The sequence below is a fragment of the Leptopilina boulardi genome, unplaced genomic scaffold (genome assembly GCF_019393585.1).
Source record: "Leptopilina boulardi isolate dan_hultmark-lab unplaced genomic scaffold, ZJU_Lbou_2.1 LbouV2_1, whole genome shotgun sequence".
NCBI classification, from domain to species: Eukaryota; Metazoa; Arthropoda; class Insecta; order Hymenoptera; family Figitidae; genus Leptopilina; species Leptopilina boulardi.
Genome location: NW_026137640.1, coordinates 655114 through 682771, shown reverse-complemented (window position 1 = coordinate 682771; position 27658 = coordinate 655114). Strand labels below are relative to the sequence as shown.

The window sequence follows — 27658 nt, the reverse complement described above, 5'->3', positions numbered from 1 at the left end:
TTGGACAATTGTGAATTTGACTTAATAGTATTCACTTTTGAGATGTATTAATTCAACCCTGGTGTTGTGCAGTTAACTTCAGTTCGTTGTAAACACCACTGCACACCACACCACCTAACCCCAAGTTTTGAGTGTGCAGGTGCAATCATTTAATACATATATATGTTAATCATATATACTTAGTGCTCTTCACACTGTCACACACCCACCACTGCTGCTACTACTGGGGAAAACAGTGTGTGGAACAAAGTGTAATAAGAGCGGGCAAGAGCGCGAGCAAAGAGTTTGACGAGTGTGGACAAGTGGCGAGTTGGATTTTAGGAACTTAGTGGGTGAAGATTGTTCGGTGGTCGGCAGGCGGTTGGATTTGAGAAGTGAAGTTGTGTTGCGAGTGGTGTGTGTGTTGGTTGGTCGTCGCGCTGGTCGTGTCGTCGGGACGGTGTCGAGTTTTTTTCTCATTAAATAAAACTCGAGGGCCCCTCTATTTATCGCTTTCCTGAAAATATCGTACGTGAAAGTGTGAATATCAGAACGTGAATAAAGGAACGTGTTCTGGAGCCATGTCCGAAGAGAGTTTGGATGATCAACAGCAAAGTAAGATATTGAAAGAATTCTCACAATTCTATATGGAATTTTCTGAATCGAGTTTTATAATTCTATTTATTTGTAATATTAAAGGCTTTTAAGAAATTGAAAAACAATAATAGTTGACTATTCAAAGGGAGGTCAAAAATCGGACATTTTAATTTTGGGCATGCATCTTGTATGCGCGTTTTCAAGTTAATTTTAAGTCTTGCGAGCTTTTTAATATATATTCTCATAAGTTGGAGAAAAATCTTGTGAATGGAGATTTTAATCCTCGTGGCGTTCTGTCAGATGCTTGTTGAAAAAAAAATTGCTATTTTTCGCAATCTCCCAGGATCCAAGATGGCTGGCCGCGTATCGGTTAGTGTGATTACTTTTTCTGCCAGCGACTCCCCCGAGTGGTCGTTTCCGACGTTGATTCGTCGCACTGCCGGTTTCCTGCAGTGATCAGTGACCCTTTTTTTTTTTTTTTTTGATCGTATAATTTAGCCTTTTTGGAAAAAAAACTCCATAGGTCGAAGGTCAAAAGGAGATTTTGGAACAGTCCTTTGAATGAATGATGGCAGATGCTTGATCTTTCGGTTTGATTCTATCTCAACACATGCATGATCATAAGGAAGAATTTATTCGCGCGTGCACACAGGAGGTTCCGTTTGATTGGAGTAAATTTTAAATTGCACGTGCCATGAGCTCAGCGGAATTATTGAATTTTTTTTTTTTTCAATTTTCCGATCAGTTCATATACAATTTTTCTTTATATAAGAGAACAATTTTTGTCATTATTTAACGATTTTAATTAAAATTCTAAATTCAAACATGACATCCTTTTGAAGTATCAATATTTTTTAAAAAATATTATTCTAGTGTATAAGAAATTTATTCACGTTCCATTCTAGCTTCCACCCCTTAAATTCACAGTGGAACAATTCCGTTTTTGAAGCGCTGTCGCTAGGTGGATCAAAGTTTTGACAAATTTCCTTGATAAATTAGTGCTGTTCGAGTGTAATTATTTGAGCTTAATTTTCATTGACATACGTCTCTTAATAATTTCAAGTGAACAGCTGATGTCAAACTAACTTTTAATCAATGACATTTTGTCAATATATATATATATATATATTGTAAATAAAAACTAGAAAAAATATAGTGTTGCTAAGCGATTGAAATTTAAATCAGGGGGAGGATTAATGGGGTTGCTATGCAACGAAATTAACGACTTTTTTATAAATTGAAAATTAAATATATGATTTTTTTCTTATATCGTTAAAAGAAAGCATGTTATTGTTATCTTTGTGATAGAATTTTTGCGTAATATAAATAAAAATAACTTTAGTCAAGGTTGAAAAAAAATTTCACAGAATGTTTATCAAATATTTGAAAATTTTTTTCAATTATGCTTAAAATAATTTTTATTGTTTTTCTTAAGATTATCAAGTTTTTACAATGTCCTTTTTTCAAAATAATAACTAGAATAGCTTGGAAAAAAAGAAAAACTCGTTAACACCTACTTATGGACTGTGACAATTATTATTGAATGACATAGTTAAAAACTTCTAAGTTATACAACTTGGATTAATGATAATCTTAACAATTTAGACCTTTTAATAATTAAATACATTTGTTTTTCAATATTGGAACGTGTTGTAAAGAGGTGTTTTTTTTTTCTTTATAAGAAACATTTTATTTTTCTGTAAGAAATTTTTCGATATTTTAGAAGAAAAAAAATAGATTTTTAGTATATTTAATTAGAATTTTTTTTGAATTATTTTACACACAATTCTAATTGTAATTGTTTTTTTTTCAGAATATGGAAATCCAGGAGGTATGGATGCAGGAGGAGCTGATTTTGACTCTGGTAAATAAACAATTTTTCATTTAAAAAAAAAATATAACATTGAATTAATTGACCATTTTTGGTCTTTTAATAATTTAAATAAAATTTTCTTTTTTTTTTAAGTAAAAAAAAAAAAAACAGAATTGCTGAAACAATCTCTAACATTTCGTCGATGATCCAATTTGATATATTGACGTTCTAACAGAAATTGTTTCCACGTAAAATAAATAAATTTTACAAATACAGAAGGCAAACTTATGTAACAAAATTTTCTTCATATTTGAACTAGATTTAAAATATTTTTAATATTAATTAATATAATTTTTTTTGTACTCTAAATATGGGTATAAATTATATATTTTAATAATTTTGTTTCTATTTTTTGAATTTTATATTCATTTTTTGGATTTAAATATTCGCGCCAGAAACTTGTGGCGCCGCCTGTCTCTCAAAATTTCGAACTAATGAAAATTCAATTGTAGAAATCTTCCATTTTATGAAATTAAAGTATATCGAAAATTGTTTATAAAAAAAATTACATTTAGTTTGAGTAAAAATAGTGAGTTAAGAAAAAAAAAAAGGAACTTTTTGTATTGTTTTGAAAGAAAGAATGAAAAAGAGGGAATAAAATTTAAAATGATAGAAATGAAAAAAAAGGAAGGTTTGCGAAAGCTCCAAAAAAGGATATTAGAAAGAAAAGTGTGAGGAAGAAATTAACATCGGTTGAATCAGCTGTCAGTGACGTCACGTGGCGTGAAAAAAAAAGAGAGAGAGAGAGGTGGGGTTATGTCACGTGGTTCATTCGTGACATGTGGCGCGCTTGTTTTATATATATGGAAGTTGAATTCATTTTCTGATTGGTTATCCTGCGCCACCATGATGCGCACATTCTTGGAGCATGACGGCGGGCTCCATGAATGACCGGTACGTCATCAGAGCACCGATTTCATATATTTTACAACACGTACATGTTGTTTGTCTTTATAGTGTTGTGTTCGACTTTGGGATATAGTAATGTACTTTCCTCTATTCGTCATGTCACACTCTTATGTATCCGCGAAACGCGATGTGTCATCGTTGCACTGACTCTCTTCAATCGTGTCGTGGCTTTTTTTCAGCTTCTCAGTTAACCTCTCATCGTGAAACACGATTCTTTCTCTCAGTGACAGAGAATTATCCTTGATCTTCGATACTTGTTTGAATGAAACGGTAATTATTCATCGAGGAAACGTTTCTTTGTTATAAATTTTCTAGTGCAAAATAGTAAATAAAAAAAAAAATGTTACGAAGAGTGAATTTATTTATTGTGAATTATTCAGGTTTATTGACTGAATGAAAGGTAATCGCACGATCTGCCAATGTACACGTGATTTTCAATGAATGTGAGTCATGTCATGAAATTCCAATCTTCTTGTGGTCCATCGTTTCTTTTTACTTTTCTCAAATTAGAGAATTTATTATTGTTTTTTTTTAAATTTTATTTCATAATTTATTTATTTTTTTTTTATTTGCAAACATTTTTCTTTGATAATTATTTTGGACAAATATTGTTTTGAAAATTTATCTGCAATTTTGTATGACGATTGAGGAAGAGGAAAAATTCATTGTTAGCGTGAGAATTTGATATTAAAAGAAATGTCATACATTTATTTTTGAATATTTGTTTTTATAAATAAATGCTAATTTTTTTAAAATAATTAATTATAATTTACACAATTTAAATGAAAATAAAATTTAATTATTCACCTTAGAAAGAGAATATTTATAAAAAATTTTTTTTTATGAAAGAACACTTAAAAAAAAATTATTTTCTTCATTGGCAGGTCGTGTTAAGTAAACTTGTGTCGCTTATCTGTTGTCTGACATTTGTCTCGTGAGTTGTGAGTTGTGCAATGTTGTACGAGAGGATTTAAAAACATTAAAACCTTTAATTTCTTCTCGACCCTTTTCGATGATTTCAAATAAAAAATTAATTTTTTTTCTTCTCTCTTTTTTTTTTATTAGATATTCAAATGTTTCTCAAGGAAAACAAAACATGAACGAACAATTCTAAAAGTATTTTTTTTGTTATTAAAAAAAAAAAAAAAATGAAATGATGATGGAAGTTTAAATAGGTGACTGTTGAAGTGAAAAGATCGACAAGATTTTGCGTCCGGTGTACTTTCTGAGAAGAAATCGTGTCGGTTACTGACGACTTTATTATTTAGTTGTGTATCGATATGGGAGAAATTGTTCAGCTGATTCAAAACGAATGTCCAACAAATATTGAGAGAATTTTGACAAACGGTTGGCAAGACACCATGGATAAAATACAATATTGGAAACCAGAAGGTATTTTCATTATTTCAATAAATTGAAATGACAAAAAAAAATTACACGTTTAAAAATTAATTATTTCAATTAAACTTTAAAAGATTTATTTATATTTAATGAGAGAATGAGATATTAACATTAAAAAAAAATTCAATTATAATAAAGATTAATATTTGGAAAAAAAAAATTTTTTTTGTCTCATGACAAAAGTTTTGCTAATTGTGTACAAAAAATAGAATACAAATCTTAACTCTTTTCATCAAATAAATTCCACGTTCTCCCAACTATTTTCTTTTATTTTTTCTTGTTTCCTCCTTTTCTCTTGGCACTAAGGGAAGTCCCCTGAGATGTCACATTCAGTTCATACTTTTGCCCGCGCACGGTAACGACGATTATTTATAGAAACTCTTTTAGGACTTTGCTCCGAAGTGATTCCTCTTATTTTTTTTTTTATGTTTTTGTATTTTTTTTTTTTTTTTTAATTGATTATTTTAAAATTGAGTATAGCAGGAGAAATGTAAGAAAATGTAAAGGATTTTTTTCCCCAATGTATAATTGAAAAGAGGAAAAAAAAAAATACATACATTGCAAACAAATTCTCAGAAAGAATAAAAATACTTTATGGACTTTCCCGTGATTGCTTCTTGAAAAAGAGAGACATTTTTGTTGCGTGAATTGCATTTTTAAATTAAATTCCCTTTAGAAATAGTCATCACAAAATTTATTTCGAGGATATAATTTGGATGAATCAAATATTTTAATTTTTTGAAACAAAGATTCATACTTTTTTTCAATCTTTGACTGTATTTATTTTTTCTTTTATTTAAGAAAATTTGCATTTAACCAAATTTTAGTTTAATTTTTTATTTCACACAATTTTCATTTTAATTGAATTTTTTCCTTTGATCCAATTTTCATTTTATTGAATCGAATTTTCTTTTGGAAATAATTTTTATTTGACGTAGAAATAATTTTTTTAAAATGAAAATTCGTTTAAAAAAAAAATAATTCATTAAATACAGAAATTCGATTTAATAGAAATTAAAATGAAAATTCAATTGTAAAAATTCCAAATTGAATAAAAATTAAATAGAAATTTGAATTTGAAATAGAAAATATAGAAATTTTGTTTAAAAAAATCTAAATTTTGATAATTTAATATAATTTGGATGAATCAAATATTTTAATTTTTTTGAAACAAAAATTCATACTTTTTTTTCAATCTTTGACTGAATTTATTTTTAATTTTATTTAAGAAAATTTGCATTTAACCAAATTTTAATTTAATTTTTTATTTCACCCAATTTTCATTTTAATTGAATTTTTTCCTTTGATTCAATTTTCATTTTATTGAAACGAATTTTCTTTTGGAAATAATTTTTATTTGACGTAGAAATAATTTTTTTAAAATGAAAATTCGTTTAAAAAAAAAATAATTCATTAAATACAGAAATTCGATTTAATAGAAATTAAAATGAAAATTCAATTGTACAAAATTCCAAATTGAATGAAAATTAAATAGAAATTAAATAAAAATTTGAATTTGAAATAGAAAATATAGAAATTTTGTTTAAAAAAATCTAAATTTTGATAATTTAATATAATTTGGATGAATCAAATATTTTAATTTTTTTGAAACAAAAATTCATACTTTTTTTTCAATCTTTGACTGAATTTATTTTTAATTTTATTTAAGAAAATTTGCATTTAACCAAATTTTAATTTAATTTTTTATTTCACCCAATTTTCATTTTAATTGAATTTTTTCCTTTGATTCAATTTTCATTTTATTGAAACGAATTTTCTTTTGGAAATAATTTTTATTTGACGTAGAAATAATTTTTTAAAAATGAAAATTCGTTTAAAAAAAAAATAATTCATTAAATACAGAAATTCGATTTAATAGAAATTAAAATGAAAATTCAATTGTACAAAATTCCAAATTGAATGAAAATTAAATAGAAATTAAATAAAAATTTGAATTTGAAATAGAAAATATAGAAATTTTGTTAAAAAAAATCTAAATTTTGATAATTTGATTTAAAAGAAATTTTTCTATTTTCTAGAAATGTGGAAAATGTTTTTTTTTTGGTATTTGAATCTTTAATTGAAATTGACATATGTCAGACAAAACATCAGGAGATTATAATGTTTCAAAGAGAATATTATCTCAATGTTTTGACTAACTTTGTCGATTATTGTTGGTACTTTTTTTGAATGTTATAATTAATTTTTTTGTTTAATTTTTCATGAAATCGTCGATTTTTTTTTTTTTGGATGATGTTCCGCGACGACGCATCGTTGACGATCATAGAAACGAGGCTTTATAGTCAACGGGAAAGGGGAATGCAGTTCGCATTGAGGCAGGTCGCGGGCGCGCAGAGATCAATGCACTTGCTCCTTGGAGTACGTGCATACATGTCGTTGCTGTATTCCATCTACGTTTTACGTCCACGTCCAAGTTCGTGAGCCACGGGTTTTTGTAAACGTATATATATATAGTCAAAAATGCGACTATCGATAATGGTCCCCGTTTCATCAACACAGCATCAAAGTGCCAATTATCATACACATTATCATTATAATCATAATCATCATCACCATCATCATCATCATAATTGTTTTTCCATTTCGACAATGACGACAACGACAAGATCGACATTTTATTAGTTTCCAATATTTTATCATAACTTGAGACCGGAAGTGTGACCGGATGATAATCACTCCAGGAAAAAAGGCGTTTATAAAAATTAAATAAATTTCGAACAATTTTTAAAATTGGCCATAAAAATGACAAAAAAGAATGTTTGATTCAATATGTGAATTATTGTGATCATCGTACTAACGCGTTACGTAAGAAGCAGAAAAAAAGGAAGAAAAATATCAAGAATCCATAAGGAGAATTTTTTTTTTCAAAATCCAAGAAATTAAAGTGAAATGAAATTTGAAAAAAGAGATTTTCAAAAAAAATTCTATTTTAATGGAGAACTTTTTTTCTAGTGGAATATTTCAATTTAAATGAATCGGTGATAAATATATAAGGATTCGAATGATTTTTCCTGATATATAAATGGTGACCTAGTGAACTATTCGAGTCTCTCCCTCTTTCACTCTTTCTGGAGGATGGAGGAATGCGAAGTTTATCTCACAACGAGTATAAATTCAAAAAGAGAATCAAAATTCTAAAATTTCACAAACAATGGATATTTATATTAAAAGAAAAGAATTCTTCTTTCACAATTTCTAAATCAAACTTTTGGAAAAATAAGACATATCTTTTAAATAAATAAATATTGAATTTCTTCTTTTAATTACGAAATATTTCATCGATTTTGAAAAAGTGATGCAATTTGCAAAATGAAAAAAAAAGAAATCGCGATTACCATCAATTGTGTTTTTGCGTTGAATTTCTAGTCGTGAAATTTTTGAAGAAAAAAAAACAAGGATCTTGAATAAAATTTTCTTATCGGAGTGACAAAGAAAAAGAAAAAAAGAAATTCAAACGAAATATTGTTTCAATTCCTCGTGACTGTGGAAGAGTATGTTCAGATATACAGATTATCGCAGCATCGACAAGATGTTTAAGAGCAGAATCTTCCAGGGTGACCTCAGCCCTGTCCCCATTCCAGGCAGCCTGCAACAATCCAGTATGTACCGCGATAGAAGCGCCTTATTTTAATTTCATGCAAATTTTTTTAAATTCCCAATTTTTTTTTGTATTATATGTTTCGAATTTAATAAAGACTATTGTTAACAAAATAAATTCATTCAAAATTTTCAATTAAAGAATCTGTAAAAAAAAAACCCAATTAAAAAAAAAATTTATCACGAATTTAAAAAATTTGCACTTAATTTCTATTTAGCCAAATTTTGAAATGAAAAAAAAAATTTCATCGAATTGTGAAAAATAAAAAATTGAAAAATGCACAAATATATGATAAACAAACGAGAAAAATTTCAATCAGTAGGATTCTCTTTTGCTTTTGTACTCTCGGCTCTCCTTCACCTCATTTCACAACGTCCTTGACACAGTGTCAACCTCTCTGTACTTTTCGTGAAAATCGAGCGAATCCTTTAGACTGAAATATAAAGATATTAGGTCGAGTCAGAAGAGGAAGAAAAAACAATTTCTCCCCTCTCAAAAAAAAAAAAAAAAAAATTGAAATTTTAAATGAATGTTGAGATTTTCAGGATAAAGAAAAGGGTGAGGAAAGTGCGAAAAAGAGGTTGTTGACCTGAAGGTGCAGCTGTTATTGATCCTCGAGGACCGGAAACATACTCTATACAACTGTGCATTAATTTTTCCTTTTCGAAAAACTGTTTTTTTTTTTTTTTTTTTTTTTATTAAGTTTCGTATACCAAATCTGGAAAAAAGTTTCCTAAAAAAAAATATTTGGATAAATATTCATTTTCATTGAAATTTGAATTGTTTCCATTTCACTTCCGATTGTTTCGAATGACCCAGTGAGCTTAGTTTGAAAGTAACTCCTTCAACTGATGTAGCCCAATTTTCTATAAAGATCTCTCTCTCTCGGAAGTTAGTGGGATCAATTCACGCGTCTCTCAAACCACCCCTGCAAAGATGAGAATTGTTCTCTTTCACGTGGAAGAGAAATCTTAGCGTCTTGATATAGTTTCCGAATCGCTAAAGATTGTTTTTTTTACCCTCCTTAATTTATTTCGTTCTACATTTTTTTTAAATTTAATTATTTCTATTGAAAAGCAATTTAAATAATTAATGAGAAAATTTTGTTACATATGCAAAAAAAAAGGTATTGTAAATTTTTTTGTAAAATTTTTTGCAAATCAAATTGATTTTAAATTAAATGTTTATAGGTCAGCAAGGTCAGCAAGCTGAGCAGGAGTTGGCGACGAAAATGTTGCAAATACAAAGTAAAAGGTTCTATCTAGATGTGAAACAAAACAAGCGTGGTAGATTTATCAAAGTTGCGGAGGTGATTAAATACACATTTTTTTTCAATATTTATTTTATTGTAAAGTAAAAAAAATGATAATTTACTTAGAAATAACGATGTTTTTTTTTCTAGATCGGAGCTGATGGTAGAAGAAGCCAAATCTTCCTAGCACTTAGTACAGCATCGGAATTTCGAGATCATCTTTCAACTTTTAGTGATTATTACGCATCTTTAGGTAAATTTTTTTTTTTTCGAAAATTTAATCTTTCTTCTGCTTTATTGACTTTTTATTATTTCTTTTATTTTATTATATTTTACTATATGTATTAATAATAAATTAATTTTTTTATTACTTTGCTGCCTGGCATAAAAGATGAATTTTATTTATTAATATATTTTTATGATTAATTAGGTCCACCAAATCCAGATAATGTTCCGGATGATGGGAAACTTAAGTCGGAAATGATGGTTAAGGATAATAGGCGATATTATCTAGACCTTAAGGAGAATTCTCGTGGCCGTTTCCTGCGGGTGAGTTCCGCTGTATGTACCGACCAGCAAATACATAATTTATTAGCATTTCTTTTTCTTTTTTTTTTCTAATGTCACAATAGAATATACGGTAATTTTTTTTGGTCATGTTATTTTTATTTTATATATTAAAAAAAAAATTGTGTATTCTCAATTTGAAAACAGAAGAACAAAATAATTTTTATTTTAAGTTTATTTGGTAAAAAAAATAAATTATTTTATGCTTTCAAATAAGAATATTTATCCTTTTTTTTTTGTCTTTTGCTTTAATGTAAATATTTATACTAATTTATATTTTATTTTTTTCTCTGATATAATATATTTAAATTATGTATTTATATTTTATTCTTTGTAGTAGGTAATTAGTTAGTAAAATAATAGAAAATTTATTAGTATTTCAGTTTGCATTAAATTAATGTGCATTTAGTAATAAATAATTTTTTTTTTAGTGACCGGTAACGAAATCAAATCTGTTTGTAATTAAATTCGAAAATTTTGAATTACAACAGATTTTTCTGTATTTGTAAAATATTTGTTAATTTAAAGTTTGATTTTTTTTTTTTCTTGATTATAGGTGTCGCAAACGATAACACGAGGAGGACCGAGGACACAAATCGCGATACCAGCGCAAGGAATGATCGAGTTTCGCGATGCCTTAACAGATCTTCTTGAGGAATTCGGAACGGATGATGGCGGTTTCAAGGGTGATTTACCCGAGGGACGTTACATGCGTGTCGACAATAAAAATTTCTATTTCGATATTGGACAGAATAATCGAGGCATTTATATGAGAATCTCTGAGGTTTGTTAAAAAAAAAAAAAAGAGAAACTATTTGAATTTATTTAAAAATTGTTTCATCAGCAACAATTGTTTATATTTATTTATCTTTTTAACAGGTGAAGACAAACTTCAGAACGGCCATAACAGTACCGGAGAAATCATGGGCACGATTCCGGGACATATTCGCGGACTATTGTGACAAAATGAAGGAGAGCGGCGTAGGTGCTGGCGGTGGAAGCAGTTCATTATCCGAAGGAAAAGGTTCGGTGATGGCACAGGTACCATCACCATCATCTACTTCTCAACAGCCCAATCCCAATCCGAATCTAGATTCCCCTTTAATCAAGTGAAAAAGGCTTTAACTTAACTCGAACATTGGAATTCTAACCGTAACTCGTTTTCGAATCGTTATAGGCGTTACTAAAAAAATAATTTGTCTCTGAGTCCATATGCCGTCGTCATCATCATCATCATCATCATCATCATCATCATCATCATCATCATCATCATCATAATTCGCCATTTCTTCAATCATCGTTACTCTCCTGTGGCGTTTCTAGCATTCTAATTAAATCTAAATAAAAAGAGCGTCTAGACTCTTTGTCCCAATTTCTCGTTTCAAGATACATATTTTCATCAAAAAAAAAAAAAAAAAAAAAAAAAAAAAAAAAAAAAAAAAAAAAAAGGAGAAAGGCTGGACCAGTTTTATCTATTGACGAATTATTAATTATCAGAGAAACGCGTAAAAAAGCGAGTTTTACGATTTAATTAAAAAGAAAAGAAAAAATTGTAGGTATTTCGAAAGTGAATATTGGAGCGCAATGTCCTATTATTTGGACGGGAGTTGTCGTCGATTAACGTTGTATATACTACCGTTCATTTCCTCGATTTTTTCACCCCCCCCCCCCCCACACCCTCTCCCTTCTACCTTTAATCACACATTTTGATAATTGCACGTTAGATTGTTTATATAATTAAACTTCTTTTTTCTCCACCCCCTTTCCCCATTTTTCTCTTTTCTTTCTATTTCTCTTTTTGAAACTTATCTCTCGTCAAGCACATGTCCAACGAGAAAAAAAAAAAAATTCCTCGCGGGAAATGGACTGTAGTCGAGGTTACGTTTACAATTGAATTTGATCGTTCAGAATTTATGGATAAAATAGTTGTTATATTAACGATTTACGTCGCGGAGGAAAGGATTCAGACGAGAACGTCGACCGTTCCATTTTTTTTTTTTTTTTTTTTTTTTTTTTTTTTTTTTTTGGTGTCGCTTTTCTTTCTGAAAAAGAATTTATTTTTTCGAGTTTTAAATAGTCAATTGAAAAAAAAATTTCATTTACGAAATTAAAATTTCAAATCGTCAAACGGTACACTGCGACATCCTATATATATATACGCATTCACACACATTCACATCCTTCGTTTGCAAATCGATCGACGTCTTTATTGAAAATAATAATAATGAGGTAATATATATATATAGAGAGAGAAAAAAAAAAAATAATAGACGGCAAAAGAGATAATTATTAGCCGATTACGATCCATATAATGTGTATATTATTATAAAATATATTAAATTACAGTTAATCGGGCACACATTTGAACGTAATCGAAAAAAAAAGTCACGTGAATTGTCCCCCTTTTTCGATACACACTTAGTGTATGTACATAAAAAGGGCATAAAGAAAAAAGCAAAGACAAAAAAAAAAAAAAAAAAAAAAAAAAAGATACGTTCACGATGTGTACGTTACGTTTTGAGCTCGACGGCCGACTTCTAATACAATTGCATTTTAGGTATGTATTATACGAATAAACATATTAGGTATTTATATAGAATCTATGTAAACTGTATAATTGTAACGAAATGCCAATGTCAACGGACCCAGGTGGCTGCGAAACCCAACAAACAAAAAAAAAAAACTAAAGAAGTCATATTGATTTTAATTATTATAAAATATTGCACTATTATCTAATTATTGGCTGGCAGTTATTTAGGTCCGTTTCTTTATGTTCGGGCGCAGGAAAATAATTAACGAAAAATGGATTTAAAAAAAAAAAAGATTTCTGTAATTGAAGATCGAGTCGGAGATGGATATACGTTCGAGTTAATTTCCAGAAAGAGAAAAGAAAATGAAATGAAAAAAACAAAAAAAAAAAACAAAAAAAAAAAAAAACCGAAAATCTTATACGCTTTTATTCTGCAACGCTGTGCTAACGATGATGTCGAAAATTTAAAATCCCTCTTTTACGTTCTTAATATTAAATATACGTGTTAAAAGAAGAAGAAGAAGAAGAAAAAGAAAAAGAAGAAAGAAAGAAAAAAAATGAAATACTGTCCGAAAATGGAACGACAAACACTCGTAAGCATTTCGCGCTGGTGCGAAATCAATATTATTAAATAAGCGGCATAGATTATGCATTACACAGATTTACGTGCTATTTAATTGAATATAAAAAAAAAAAAAGAAAACGCGATGACGATTTGTTGCAACAAAATTTGCACGATCCAAATATATGATTCGCGAAAACTTCAAATAATAAGAGATGAAACAAATTTTATTTATTTTTTAGCGATGATCTTATTAATTAATTATATATACATATATATATATATATATATATTTCGATTTAATAGAAATATCGACGCATCAAATGCGATCATTTTTTAAGTGTGATTGATTGTTCATATATTCATATTATTGAATTTAATGTTCATATTATAATTATTAATAATTGTTCTTCTTATTGTTCTCCGTTACATCTTCGGTTTATTATTATTATCTTCTCTTTTTTTGGTCTCTTCTTCTAAATCAACAATTTCGGCTGGTCTGAATTTAACTAGGATATTATAATTCAAGGATAGATTAACGAAATATAAATCACAATTATAGAAAAATCCAAGGAGACTTAATAAAAAAAAAAAAGGAATAAAGTGGAGCCAGGGTCGCCAATTATATAATATGCGTCTCTCTTAAATTTGTCAAGCACTTTTGAAAAAAGAAAATGGCTCGTCAAGTACAATTTTTTATTATTTTTGTTTTTTTTTTTTTTTTTACTTCCTCGAAGGAAGTATTTTATTGTGTTTAAAAATTGTTTAGTTTTCGAAAAATATTATACATATATGTAAATTCGAATTCATGAATTGCAAGTTAATAAACTAATTTTTGAAATTTATTAAAAACAATTTTATATCTATTATAAAATTTTGATGAATTTTATCAAAAATTCATTTAAATTTATTTTTTAACAATTTTAATAAAAAAAAGGGAAAATTTAAGAGCGACTGCGATCCGTGAGTAATAATTAAAAAAAAATAATAATAATAAGAAAATGTTCATATACGAAAGGAAACGAAAAGGCATACAAAAAAAAAAATCGTTCATTGGCGCAGGTGGTTATGACATTGTGATCTATACAAAATACAAATTACAAAGCATCAACAAGTAGTAAATATTTAAGATTATAAAATACATTCACGTGAGAAGAAAAAAAAAATAAACACACATTAACACACCAAAAATTTACACTATTAAACACGTCACGAATACCATTATTTTACAATATTATAATTTTTTTAAAAAAATTATGAATAATACACAGACACAACAGAGAAACAGATTTACAGAAAAAAAAAAAAAAAAAAACGTTCAAACACGTTTAAAGTAAGCAAAGTAATATAAAATAAAAGAAAGAAAAAAAAAAACACAATACTCCTGCCACGCAGTGAGTTCTTAGACAGCTTTAAGATAATAATTATTAAAAAAAAAAAAAAAAAATGATAAATAATAACTATTAAATAATAACGATAAACTTTCTATATGTTGAATCGTGTCTAGTGAGAGAATTACTAGTAAGAATTAACTATTGCCACACACATGAATTAATACAATTTGTATGACTATTAGTTATCATTTTCTCTTTTTATCTCTCTCTCTCTCTCTCTCTCTTATTTTTCAGTCATTCCTCTATTTCTCTTTCTCTATTTTTCACATCTCTCTATCTCTCGTTTCAAAAAAAAAAAATCTCTTTTTAGCTCTAAATCTATCTTCATCGGAAAATCAATTTTTTTTTCGTTTTTTTTTTTTTTTTTTTTTTTAATAGAGAGAAAAAAAGGTGGTTGTTAGAGGATAGTTTGGTGTTCCGTTTGCTGTTTTACAAACGTTGTACGGTTGTTAATCGGCGAGCGTCGATTAACTAATGATTAATAATATTATTGTCGAAAAAAAAAAAAAAAAAAAAAAAGTGTAAAAGCAATAGGCGCAAGAAAAACTTGTACTTGAAGGGATAAATCTTTTACTGTTATCACAATCACTGCTATTAATTATTAATTAATATTATTATACGGTTATTGCATTACCCCACAATCAGTGTTTGTTTAATTTTTTTTTAATTATTGTAAATACACAGCAAAAATTGTTTGCAATTTAATTGAATCGATAATTAATTTTGTATAATATTAAATTTGAAAAAAAAATCAATTAAATTAGACAAATTGGTTAATTTTTTTTTTTAAATTACTTTTTAATTAATTTTAATTATTATTAATTAATGTTTATATTATTAATTAATTGTAATTAATATTAATTATTAATTAATTGTGTACAAAATCTGGTTGTGAGGTAGCTTAAATTCTTTACTGCTGCGATTATTATTATTATTATGATAATTACAATTATATTATGATTATTCAATACGGCGATGATGTTTATTATTATTAATATTATTATTACTGCTATTATTACAATTAGTTTTCTTTATTACAATTTTAAAAAAGATAAATTATCTAGCTGCGTCTTAAAAAAAAATAAACGAATAAAAGTGAACGAAATAAATAAAAAAAAAAAAAAAAAAAATTGTTCAAAAACGAAAGAAAGAGGAACAAAACTATGCAGCATGGATTCGTTGCGACCTATTAGAGCCACTTCGTTTTCAATCGACGTTATATATATAAATATATATTTAGAGAAAAAAAAAAGAAAATTTTTCGATCGAGTCGATCGCTAAAAAAACTTTAACACGTCAACGTGTGTTATTAGGAAAACTGGAGTGCGTATGTTCGTTGCCCTAATGTGCTTGCGTGCTTTGGTATAATCGTGTGTGTGTGTGTGTGTGTGTGTGTGTAGAAAAAATGCAGAAATTTTCTTCTGCTAATTATTATTATTATTAAATTTTTAAGTAGCGGACACTTGGGGTGATATCCAGGAAATTAATTTTTTTTTATTTCCAAGCTCTCCAATCTAATTGGCGAGTTTTATATACAAAAAAAAAAATTAAATTTATTTAATGCTACATAAAATGTATAAAAGAAATTGTAATTTTAATGAATTTTATTACATAAAACTTGTACGAGTTTTTAATCTGTTTTTTTTTCAATTTTATCAAATTCTCTATATCTGATTTTATAAATTTTTTTATCTCACAATAAAATTGTGAGGTTGAATTCTCTATAAAAGACAAAAAAAAAGCTGATTATCGCCCCAAATGATTTAAAGAAAAAAAAAAACAAACAAAAAATTATTGTCACCCTCAGCGATTTAATTGCCGCTATTTTTTTTTTTTTCTTTTCTTTTTTTAGTGGCAAACGAGCGTTTAGTGGTGTGCGATTTTCAACATTTATTACATGGACTTAACGATATCAGCATAATAAACTATTAATTGTTAAACAATTATCAACTTACCGTTCAAAAGAAAGAAAAAAAAAAACATAATAATAAAATAATAATGCGACTTTACGCAGTAGAACCAAATGGGGTTTTTTGAAACTAGTCGAATCCCTAAAGGAATTATTTCTTCGACTAGACGTTTTTCGCCATAGTTTGTAATATTTTAATATAATAAAAAAAAATAAAATTTCAATAGGGCGAAAGCTCGTTTCAACTTAAAAAAAAAAAATTTTCCCAAACCGTCTGAGAGATTTAAAAAAAAAAATGCGATCTTTCGCCCTTTTTCAAGTGAAAATATATAGTTACAGAAATAAACAATTTATATATATATATATTATATATTATTATTATATATAAATATGAAATATATATTATATATTTACACAAATTTACTTGCACACGCATGCGTGTACGTGTGAGCGTGTGTGGGCGTGCGTACGTACGTGTGAATATTAATTAAAAAAAAAAAAAAAAAAAAAAAACACATTCATCCGGAATTGTATGGTCGAAAAAAATCTCTCCTGAAAAAAAATAAATATAAAAGAAATTTACTCGATTTTGGGGGTGAAAAAAAAAATTGAACCAAAATCGGATTTGTAAACATCGCTGTTCTTTTTTAAAAAAAAAAACTATAAATATAATTATTGTGTGTGCAAAATGGAACAAAAAAATTTACAGTAGAGCTCACGTTTTTGGAAATGAAATCAGAAAAAGAAAAAATAACTCATCGCCTCGATGTTAAATGTATAACACATTTTATAAGATAACAGAGCATTTGATTTTATAAAAATTTCTACTGTTTATGCTTTTACCCGGCTTTTGACTCACATGGAAAAAAAGAAAAAAAAAAAGTGAAATAATATAGAAAAAGTGGTGGCTCTCTTTGTATAATTGAAATATTCAGTTATAAAATTCGGATTTTTTTTTTTTTATTTTATTTCGTTCTTTTCTCTCGCTTATACGATAGATGTGCAATTCAGTGAATGTTTAGAGAAATCTTAGGGGCCGGAGAGTTGATCAATATATTAAAAAAAAAAATAAAATAAAATAAAAATCAAAGATTGTCGATCGACGACTCACGATCACATTTTTTTTTTTTAATTATATAGAATTTGTTGAAATTTTACCTATTTTTTGTTTATGCAATTAGTTTCGATGAAGGATTTTTGAGTCCACTTAAATCCGTTCTGTTAATCTCTCTAAGGGTTGTTTGTATAAAAAAAAAAAAAATAAGGCTTTTTTGAATTCTTTTTTTTTCTTTCTATTCCATATAATTATGGAAATTTTACTTGCGATTCTTAGATTTTTGAATTTTCTTCTCAAAATGAAAAAAAAAATGAAAAGAAAAGAAGCAGATAAAAAAAAATAGGAAAGCATTTATATCGTGCCTGATGACTTTATGATATACTTTTAAAAAATAATCATGTCATTTGTTGTTTGCTGAAAATTCTTTTTTGTCGCATTTCAACTGTTGACCTACATTTTTCTTTCACTGTGCCGTTATTTTATCTAGAGATGTACAGTTCCGTGAAATAAAGAATGAATTAAATATTTCCTACATCTTTGGTAGTGTGGTTTTTAAGGGGAAAGTCTTTTTTCAGGCCCTTTTGTTATACTTTTCTTTTTATAAACAGAAAAATTAATTTTTTAGAAAAAAAATTTTTTTTTGAAAATTTGGTTTTTTTTATCTATTATTATTTAATTATAATTAAATTTAAATTTTCTATAATACGAAAACAAAGAAGTTTAATCTCTGCAAAATAATTTTTTTTAAAAAAAAAACTAATTTCGTGGAGATTAAAATTTTTTGAATAATTTTCAAAATTGACATCTCATCCAAAATTTCCTTGAATCCATATTCTTCCTTATTCCTAGTTTTTATAATTACAAAATATTTGTAAATCTTTGTTAATTAATTTTTCAAAAATTTTTTTGTGAAAGTATTTGTTTTCTTTTGAAAATTACAATGTGGATTCAAAAAGAAAAAAAAGAGAAAGATGATTTGTTTATTTCCAGAGAGAATTGAAATTTAAAAATAGAAATTTTTCTTTTTTTAATTTTCAAAATTTGTCATATTAATTGCTTATGGATTTGACAGGTTGTCCAGTCGAAGAATTCAAATGTAAAATTGAAAAAGGAAAAAAAATTGAAAGATCAATGTGATTGTTGTTTAAAAAAACGTAGACCACTTGCAAGACAAATGAATTCATCAACAAATTTCAATTCAACTTCAAAGCAATCTCCAGAAATTGAAAATAGAATCCCATCGGCAGCCGTGTTTATTCCTGTTACTCAAGCTATTCCTAAATCAATTGTTCCAATTGTAGTATCATCAAAAACTAATAATGTCAATGAATTGACAATTTTCACTGATTCAATACAGATACAAGAAATTCCAATAGGACAAAAAATGGAATCCGTTAAAGTTTGAATTCTTTTTTTTTAGTAGATCTCCTGTCTTTTTTTTTTTTTGATTTTCGTTGCGGTTTACTGAATTTTTTGGTTGAATAAAGATTTAGAATACGTTTGAAAAAAAAATAGCGCCTTTAAATTTAAATGATTTTTTTTTGTTTCCAAAATAGAAAGTTTTCAATCATTTTTTTTTGCATGTTTTTTGAAATGAAAATTTTTGGAAAAGACAGGAAAGTTGAAGTCATTTATTTGATTTAAAATGATCATTTTCTAAGGTAATTTAAGAATCTATAATAAAAATAGTTTATTACGATTTGTTAATAAAAACAGTTTTTTAATTTCGATTTTAATTTTTGTTTCACAAGAAATAGTATTCTTTGAATGAAAAAAATTTTTTTTCTATTATATGTACACATAAAATAATGTAATTAAGTTAAATCACATTCATTATCAATCAGAAAGGACGTAAATATTTCCAACCAAATTGGAAAATGAGATACCAATATAATAGCGTCTTGATTATTTGTTAAAAAAATATTTTTCAATTCATTTAATGTATAATTTTTTGATGCTTGTGTATGATCGTTTGGCTCAATTTTTAAAAGTATTATACACGATTGTAAATTAATTGGATAAAGATCGATAATATCTTTTTCACATAATTTACAACGATTATTTATGCAGTCAAGAATTATTTTTATAAAATTAATAGCCTCTTGAGAATGATTGGTTACTAAAAATATTTCATTCAATAAATTGAAAGTTAATTGAAATATTAATGAAGAATTTACTATTCTTGTAATGAGTTTATCTAATTCTTGTTCCAATGATAATTGACAGTCATTTGGATTTGATAATTTGGAAAAATTTCCTATAAATGCATTTTTTAATGGTGTCTCAATAAATTTAATTCTTTGAGAATAATAAATTTTCTCTAAAAGTTGATCGTCAACAGTAAAATTTCCTTTAAATTCCGTAATTGATATCAATAATTTTTCACTATCTTCTGTTAATTCCAATTCAGTGAGCCGAATAATTATTTTGTGTAAAAATTTTAATAATGATGGATTCTTTGGAAGTAAATAAATTAAGGCACGATACAATGTCATTAATGAATCAACAGAATTTGTGATATTCAAAAGATCATCTGATAGATATTTCTCTAAAATATTCACAACAAAATTTCTAACATTTTCTCCATCCAAAAAAGTGGTATTTAATTTTGATAAAGAACCTCTTAATTGACTCCATGCCCTTAGTATTTCCTAAAATTAAAAATAAATTTCATTTTTAATAAAATTAAAAACTATTTTCATTAGTTTTTCAATAATTTTTTTTTTATAATTTTAAAAAATGATCATACAATAACAGATAAACGAACTTCGTATCGCTGTTCAAGAGCATGTGAAACTGTAAAACTTAAAAGATTAACTAGAGATGTTACTAATCCATTTAATAAATTTTCATCAATTATTGGAAAATTATTTTTCTCTCTTAAAATTTTCCATTCATCTTTTGTATTAATATCATTCCAAACTCCATTACAACTGCTTAATATTTTTTGTAAAATGTCTACTTCCAAGGGGTCCATATTTTGTATATAAACATAACCTAAAAATTCGAACAAATATTTCAAAAAACTTATTATCTATTTAAAGAATATTTTTTTTTTTAAATAAAAATAATAATTAATAAATACCTCGTCATTAGATTTTTTATCAGCATAAATAAGCATTTTTATATCAGATAATAATTGATAAAATATCAAATGTCATTGATGTAAACAATTCTATAATCATTAAGGTGCTTTTATACCTCAAATTTCGATCAGATGAACATTATTTCTGGACCGTGAAAATGCGTGAAAAGTCATTTTCACGGCCGGTATTTTTGAATTGTTTTAAACAAAAAATTTTTTTTTTAAGAAATATAATATTAAATAATTGGTTAAATATGTAAGAACACTTTAAAATAGTAATAGAAAGATAATTTGATTGAAAAATTTAGCATATTTTGGTTAAAAACGTTTTCTGCTGCAAGAAAGTGTAAAATGACAATGTTTGTGAAATGGTTTGTACAGTGCTCACAAGGAAGAAGCACTGTACAAACCATTTCACAAACATCGTCATTTTACATTTTCTTGTAGCAGAAAACGTTTTTAAGCAAAATATGCTAAATTTTTCAATCAAATCATCTTTCTATTACTATTTTAAAGTGTTCTTACATATTTAACCAATTATTTAATATTATATTTCTTAAAAAAAAACATTTTTTGTTTAAAACAATTCAAAAATACCCGCCGTGAAAATGACTTTTCACGCATTTTCACGGTCCAGAAATAATGTTCATCTGATCGAAATTTGAGGTATAAAAGCACCTTAAATTATTAAAAAGGAAGATCACGGTCGTATATACAGATCCGGAATCTTGTCTATTTAGGTGGGGTCTCCCGGTGAAGCACGCCGATAGGTGGCTACGTGTCGTAAAGTAATCTCTATCTTTTTTCCACCAATAAAGAAAAACGAAGATAGAGTAGACTTTTCGACACGTAGCCACCTATCGACGGGCTTCACCGCGAGACCCCACCATACCATTGTAGGCATTGAAGAGATTCCGGACCTGTATATACGACCGTGATATATTGTTTTATAGTTCATGCCAGTCCGTGGCAACAGACAACCGCACTAGAGATTGGCAGAATTTCTGCAAATTAGATTTTCTTTATAATTCAGCGTTATTTTATAAGCCTCAAACATCGGGTAATGTCAAACACTCTATTGGATTTAATTATTATTTCAAATTAAAATAATATCTGTGTAATTAGTGCTAGAATTTTGTGTAAAGAAGCAAAAAATATTGTGTCACCAATGATGGCGGTACCCTCAGCCGGTGTAGGTGAGTGTTGTCTCAATATTTCATAATTTAATATTATTTAAATTATTTTCACAGTGTACTTATCTTTTTTACAAAATTTTTTTCATTTTTTTTTTTCAATGAAATAAAATTACTAATATAAATAAAGGGGAAAAAAATTGATTAATTTCTTTTCAATCTACTTGGCCGCACGTCACATTTCTTTTTTCATTTGACACGCTTTATTATTTTACAATAAATATGATTTTACTGTTGATAAGCCTTTTGATTTTATTTAAATGAAGAGGTGAATTGATTTTTAATGGAAAATTTTATATTTTAAAATTGCATGTATATTTTTTGAAAGGTTAATTTTTGCTTAGCGTATGTGTGTATGAGATATTACTTTGGAAGCCATATAATTTTGAAAACTTGTATATATAATGAAATTTTTTTTTCTTGATATTATTTTACAGTTGTTCCTAGAAACTTTCGTTTATTAGAAGAACTTGAACAGGGTCAAAAAGGTGTGGGTGACGGCACGATAAGTTGGGGCTTAGAAAATGACGATGACATGACCCTCACGCATTGGACTGGGATGATTATAGGACCACCCAGAGTACGATATTTTTTTTTTTTTTATTTATGATTTTCTCCTCTTAGAAAAAAATATATTGGTTTGAAAAAGAATAATTTGTTAAACACAATTTTTTTTTTTTTTTAATTAATGTAAAAAAAGTTATTTGTGATGAAATTTCATACTTTTTATAAATATAATTTACATATTTGTAAATGAAGTTGAGCTCATTTCGTTTATTATTCAATATTGTAATATTTTTTTTGTATTTCATTATTAAAAATTCAATTTTTTTATTTTAGAGACACATTGTTTTTATTGGATATTCAAATTTGAATAATATTTCATAATTTCATAAATAATAATTATTATTTGTTTTTTGCAGACTCCTTATGAAAATAGAATGTACAGTTTGAAAATCGATTGTGGAGTAAATTATCCAGATGATGCACCTAGTGTAAGATTTTTGAGCAGAATTAATATGAATTGCATCAATAGTACTACTGGAGCGGTAAGAGTTTATTAAATTCTTTAAATAAATTTTAAAAGAATGAAGTAAATTAATTAAATAATTATCTTTTTTTTAATTTTCATTTTTTTTTCAAGGTGGATAATCGTAGTGTTCCTGTTTTGGCAAAATGGCAACGGGAATATACGATCAAGACTGTTCTCCAGGAACTCCGTCGTCTTATGACCCTCAAGGAAAACATGAAACTTTCTCAGCCGCCCGAGGGCAGCACCTTTTAGCCTAACCATGAACCTCTTTCTTCCTAGTTTGAGGAACAACAAACTTATTAAGGTACCAAATAATATTGCACTGGTGCCCGGAGATGATGTACGTTAAGGAAATACTCACCTTTGCGAGTAATAAAAAAAAAAAAAATAAAAAAAAAGGTGGGACACACACACATACACTGCTTGGAAGGTCGAATCTGTACTTTTTCCTTTAATTCAGGGAAATTTTCTGATTAATTGAAAAAAATAGTTTTCCAACACGGCCTGGTTCTACTAATTCGTTACTTTCGCTTTAAAGGGGTTTTTTTAATTATTACTTTTTTTTTATTGAATTTTCTGCACGTTAACATAAAAAAAAAAATGAATGCAAATTTCTATGATCTGATGATACTTTACAAAGGAGATGAAAATACTGGTTCGACTTAACAAGAAATTGATATATCTAGTTATAAAAATCATATTTTCAATTTTTGAAAAACTTGAAAAAATAATACGAACAATAATTATGAAAAAAAAGAAAGAAGCAATTTTTTTTTCAAACTGGAACTTTTGTCATCTGTGTTGTATTCCAATTAATTGTAGGAGCATTCTGTAAAAAAAAAAAATTCTATATCTTGACTCGTTCTTGGTATATTTCAAAATTATATTTCGTACAATATTCAAATTGATCTTTTATTCTTTAAATTCTGAGTCATTGTCCTTGGGGTCGTAGAGAAAAAGAATCGATTGAAATCCAAAAAAAAAGGCTTTTTCTCTATCAAAAAGAAAAATTAAATTTTTTTAGAATGAATTTTTCCCCTCCTTTTCTTTTTTAATAAAAGATTAGCTTTATCGAAAAAATGTAATCATTTTTTTTTATCTTGTGGTTTCATATATTATAATCATACCCAACCAACGACACATCAATAGCGAAGCATTTCATAGCTTTTTTTTCCATTCCATTTTTCTATATCTTGTTTTATCACTTTTTTTATGTTCCATTTTTTAAATAGTCGAATTAAGTTATTTTTTATGCTTCATAATTGACGTATCGATGGCACTAGATTTATATATATTTAGCAAGATAACAAACCTACACAAGTAGCTTTGTAAACGTCGTAAAGCGATTGTTACCTGTAAACGCTCGTGTTAGTAACGCGACCCAAAAAAAAATGAATTTATGTAAGTTAACAATTATTCCAATGAAAAGCAGTGCAAGGGCGAAGTTCCAATTTTATGTTACACTTTAGCTAAAAGAAAAAAAAAAGAAAATTATAATCGAATAAATTATTTAAAAGACAGAGCTTTTTTTTTTGGGAAACTATTCTTATTTTAGATTTTTTACAATCTTCCCTAATTAACATTATTTTTTGTTAAAGAAGTAAAATTATCTTTTAATATAAGTGAAAATTTAAATAAAGAAAAATGAAGACTACAGACAAAAAAAAGTGGATTTGTTATAAAGGGAGATTTTTTTTTTTTGGTAAAAAAAAGTAACATTGATATTTAATTACGGTGAATTAACGATTTAATTTGACAGGACAATGAGTGTCATTGTTAACTGTTTTTTTTTTTTATGTACATAAATGATATCGCTCGGATATAAATGGGCAGTTTTAGATGATCAGATGACAAAGATCAGCCCGATTAAAAAAAAATTTTTTGTAATCCTTTATTATTATATAAAACTACTGTTTGCACCCGGACATTTTTCGTTCCAAGCAACTTTTTTTTTTGGGCTAACAGTTGAAAATTTAATTATTCGATGACAATTTATTTTATTTTTTTTGCTTTGCAGGAATGAACGCTAATTTTGTATTTTTAATAGTAGTCCACTTGTGCCTCTTGATATAGAAAGCAAGAATTCCCAACATTCCACCAACTGCCAAGACCTTAAAAAATAATTTATTTTTTCAAATATTAATAATATGCAAAAATTTTTAATTAGATAATTATTTTTTTTATTTACCTTTATTGCCAATCTTTGCCTTTCGTCATGTTCGAAATTTGACGTCCACGTGAGAAAAGTGACAACGTCCTTGGCAATTTGTGAAGCAGTCGCTGGAGTTCCGTCTTCAAACTCTAATACTTCATCGTAAATCACCTAGAGAAAATAAATTAATATAATAAAGGTAATTTTTCTTTTTTTTTTTAAATATTTTAACTTACTTGACCCATTCCAATAGCACCGCCCGGGAAATATGGATTAAAATTTTGACCCTCTCTTAAAGTAATGCCAGCCGGTGGATCACAATATCCAGTTAATAGAGAAAAGATGTAATTCTAAAAATAAAAATATTTTTTAAAAATAGATAATTACAAATTTTTGTTCTTTTTGATTAAATAAAAATTACCTCTCCATTGTGTCTTGCATTTTGCATGAAAGAAAGATCTGGCGGATAAGCGCCATTATTTGCTGCTCTGGCAGCTTCTTCATTTGGATAAGGACTTGGTATATAATCGAATAATTTTCCAGGACGCATGAACATTTCGCCAACATCATTAGGTCCATCTTTAATCTATAAAATATATTTATTTACATACAAAAATATTTTTTTTAAAAAAAGTATTAAAAATTGAAAATTTACCATGACTTCTTCTGCTAAAGCTTTAGCCTCTGCTTCGGTATGAGTGTTGTTAACTAAATGTCTATAGGCGACATATTTCAAACTATGGCATGCAGCGCATACATTTTTATACACTTCCCAACCTCGACGCATGCTGAAAAAAAAAATATTAATTTATTTCCGTAAATAAGTTTTTAATCGACAGAAGAAAATTACATATTTTTTTTTTAATTATCTTACCTGGCATGATCTAGAGAATTAAAACCACCATTAAAACTCCATGGGAATTTTGGTGCATGAGCCACTAAATCTTCAGCGTGGACGCTGTTTTCTAAAGCGTACACGAAGGCTCCAACAGTACCTGCTGCAACTCCAATGCATGTCACCAACTGTAATTAAAAAAAAAAAAAAAAAATTGTTTTCTTATCGCATATTTCTTTTCTCGTTAATTGAATCATATAGACATAAGGAAATAAATATAAAAGTAATTAGAAACAATTAAGAAATATTCCAAAATTGAAACTTACTAAATTCACTCGAGGATAAACTACAGGATTACGGGTTTGTACTTAAGGAAGAATGTGAAAGGACTTCTCTAATTGTGAAAAAAAAACAATAAATATGCCATTGTTTTATATTCATAAAAAAAATACCTTTTTAAAAAGATATAATCCTTTTTTAATAATTAAAATATTTAATAATAATTTTAAATCACTTTACTTTTTAAAAAGTAAATAATAATTTTACTTACAATTTTTCTGCCCCTGGACCATTCTTTGGTTGTAGTAAAATTGCAAGTCTAGAAATAGAAAAATTAGTAAATAATAATAATAAACAAAATCTCATTATGCAACATAAGATTTATGAATTTAAGAAAAAAAAATAAATAATCAACTTCCATTCAAATTTGGCGCCTTATGGTTATTTTTAACTTTAAAAAAATAATTAAGAAAAAAATATTCACGAGCCACATATGTAGGAATTAAATTTTAAAATAATAAACAGAAATGTGATTTTTGTTATTCAAAATTTAAAAATAAAGATCTCCCTAATGGCCATAGAAATGTTGCTGATGGCAGCATCACAATTTTTACCCCTTACCTATCATACTTATTACATAACATGTGTGAATGTATTTTCAAAACTTATCATATATGTCTCTATTAATGTTGCACAATTTATAAATACAATTAGCACCACGTGGAATTTGAAAAAGGGATGAATAAAATAATTATATATAAAAAATGTCATAGCAGCCGACAAGTCACTAGTCGGAGTAGTAAGCAGAAGAATCGGAACACCCAGTTTATCACATTGACATGAAGAAAAATTTAATGAGACATGATATTTTTATTAAAAATGAAAAAGATTTATCATTAAGTAAGTAATAAATCTTTAATTACTTACCTGGTTGTATAAAGTTCCGTTATTTGCTTTTAAAAAACCCGATCGGCAAATACGTCCCAACGAGGCCGCCATGTTGGCTAAAGGTGCACTATTGTAGTATAACACTCACTAGTCAATCTAGATAATAATTAAAGAAAATTATAAAAGAAATCAATTCAAATCATTATTATTTTTACAAGAAATATTTAATTTTCGATTTTATTTTATATTTCCTTTTTATGATTTACACGTATTTGTTCTATTAGCATTAATTTCTAGATTTATTCTGACTAGAGTAGTTTTCAGTGGTACCACTATAAACATATTTCCGGCTTTCTTTTTATTAATGAAAATTTGTTATTTTATAAAAATGTATTAAAGAAAAATAAAAAAGTACATGAAACTAAAGATAAAATTTACTTTAAAATATAAAATAATATAAAGAAAAAAGTTTTATTTAAAATTTTATTTTTGAATTTTTAAATTTCACTTCAAAATGGCGGTGAAAATTAATGCGCATGCGTCA

General features: G+C 27.0%; 4 protein-coding genes across 8 annotated transcripts; 2 read left to right on the top strand and 2 right to left on the bottom strand.

The window, feature by feature from the left end:
• The first annotated feature begins 85 nt into the window (after positions 1 to 85).
• LOC127282117 (transcriptional activator protein Pur-beta) lies at positions 86 to 15210 on the top strand. 5 transcript variants are annotated; one of them, XM_051306438.1, is made up of 7 exons: positions 86 to 594; positions 2390 to 2440; positions 9569 to 9687; positions 9781 to 9883; positions 10061 to 10191; positions 10754 to 10981; positions 11077 to 15210. In XM_051306438.1, the coding sequence occupies exons 1-7, from the start codon at positions 561 to 563 to the stop codon at positions 11308 to 11310; spliced, it is 900 nt and encodes a 299-aa protein (XP_051162395.1). In that variant the 5' UTR covers positions 86 to 560; the 3' UTR covers positions 11311 to 15210. The 5 variants fall into 5 exon arrangements, with proteins under 5 accessions (XP_051162395.1, XP_051162448.1, XP_051162191.1 ...); XM_051306491.1 differs by having other exon boundaries at positions 88 to 594; positions 10061 to 10179; XM_051306234.1 differs by lacking the exons at positions 86 to 594; positions 2390 to 2440 and adding exons at positions 3333 to 3628; positions 4424 to 4750.
• LOC127282034 (uncharacterized) lies at positions 11858 to 21077 on the bottom strand. The gene is made up of 3 exons (XM_051306140.1): positions 20735 to 21077; positions 20399 to 20646; positions 11858 to 20300 (listed from the first exon to the last, which is right to left on the bottom strand). Exons 2-3 carry the CDS (start codon positions 20624 to 20626, stop codon positions 19464 to 19466), a joined length of 1065 nt encoding a protein of 354 aa, XP_051162097.1. The 5' UTR covers positions 20627 to 20646; positions 20735 to 21077; the 3' UTR covers positions 11858 to 19463.
• A 603-nt stretch (positions 21078 to 21680) lies between these two features.
• Positions 21681 to 24480, top strand: LOC127291253 (ubiquitin-conjugating enzyme E2 variant 2). Its single transcript, XM_051320265.1, has 4 exons — positions 21681 to 21930; positions 22365 to 22507; positions 22851 to 22976; positions 23072 to 24480. The coding sequence occupies exons 1-4, from the start codon at positions 21903 to 21905 to the stop codon at positions 23210 to 23212; spliced, it is 438 nt and encodes a 145-aa protein (XP_051176222.1). The 5' UTR covers positions 21681 to 21902; the 3' UTR covers positions 23213 to 24480.
• Positions 24481 to 24684: 204 nt separating this feature from the next.
• Positions 24685 to 27316, bottom strand: LOC127291247 (cytochrome c1, heme protein, mitochondrial). Its single transcript, XM_051320253.1, has 8 exons — positions 27154 to 27316; positions 26498 to 26545; positions 25987 to 26135; positions 25768 to 25900; positions 25534 to 25698; positions 25349 to 25462; positions 25149 to 25283; positions 24685 to 25071 (listed from the first exon to the last, which is right to left on the bottom strand). Exons 1-8 carry the CDS (start codon positions 27223 to 27225, stop codon positions 24958 to 24960), a joined length of 930 nt encoding a protein of 309 aa, XP_051176210.1. The 5' UTR covers positions 27226 to 27316; the 3' UTR covers positions 24685 to 24957.
• Between the last annotated feature and the right edge of the window lie 342 nt (positions 27317 to 27658).

What these genes read in the sequence shown, in the direction of transcription:
- LOC127282117 (XM_051306234.1), top strand. Translation starts at nt 4,639, where the DNA reads ATGGGAGAAATTGTTCAGCTGATTCAAAACGAATGTCCAACAAATATT. An exon ending in ACAATATTGGAAACCAGAAG is followed by an intron (nt 4,751 to 9,568) that starts GTATTTTCATTA and finishes AAATGTTTATAG; the next exon opens with GTCAGCAAGGTCAGCAAGCT. An exon ending in TCCTGCGGGTGAGTTCCGCT is followed by an intron (nt 10,192 to 10,753) that starts GTATGTACCGAC and finishes TCTTGATTATAG; the next exon opens with GTGTCGCAAACGATAACACG.
- LOC127282034 (XM_051306140.1), bottom strand. Translation starts at nt 20,626, where the DNA reads ATGGACCCCTTGGAAGTAGACATTTTACAAAAAATATTAAGCAGTTGT. An exon ending in AAGTTCGTTTATCTGTTATT is followed by an intron (nt 20,301 to 20,398) that starts GTATGATCATTT and finishes TTTTAATTTTAG; the next exon opens with GAAATACTAAGGGCATGGAG.
- LOC127291253 (XM_051320265.1), top strand. Translation starts at nt 21,903, where the DNA reads ATGATGGCGGTACCCTCAGCCGGTGTAG. An exon ending in GGTACCCTCAGCCGGTGTAG is followed by an intron (nt 21,931 to 22,364) that starts GTGAGTGTTGTC and finishes ATTATTTTACAG; the next exon opens with TTGTTCCTAGAAACTTTCGT. An exon ending in TGATTATAGGACCACCCAGA is followed by an intron (nt 22,508 to 22,850) that starts GTACGATATTTT and finishes TGTTTTTTGCAG; the next exon opens with ACTCCTTATGAAAATAGAAT.
- LOC127291247 (XM_051320253.1), bottom strand. Translation starts at nt 27,225, where the DNA reads ATGGCGGCCTCGTTGGGACGTATTTGCCGATCGGGTTTTTTAAAAGCA. An exon ending in ACGGAACTTTATACAACCAG is followed by an intron (nt 26,546 to 27,153) that starts GTAAGTAATTAA and finishes TTCTATTTCTAG; the next exon opens with ACTTGCAATTTTACTACAAC. An exon ending in GGTCCAGGGGCAGAAAAATT is followed by an intron (nt 26,136 to 26,497) that starts GTAAGTAAAATT and finishes TTTTAATTACAG; the next exon opens with TTGGTGACATGCATTGGAGT.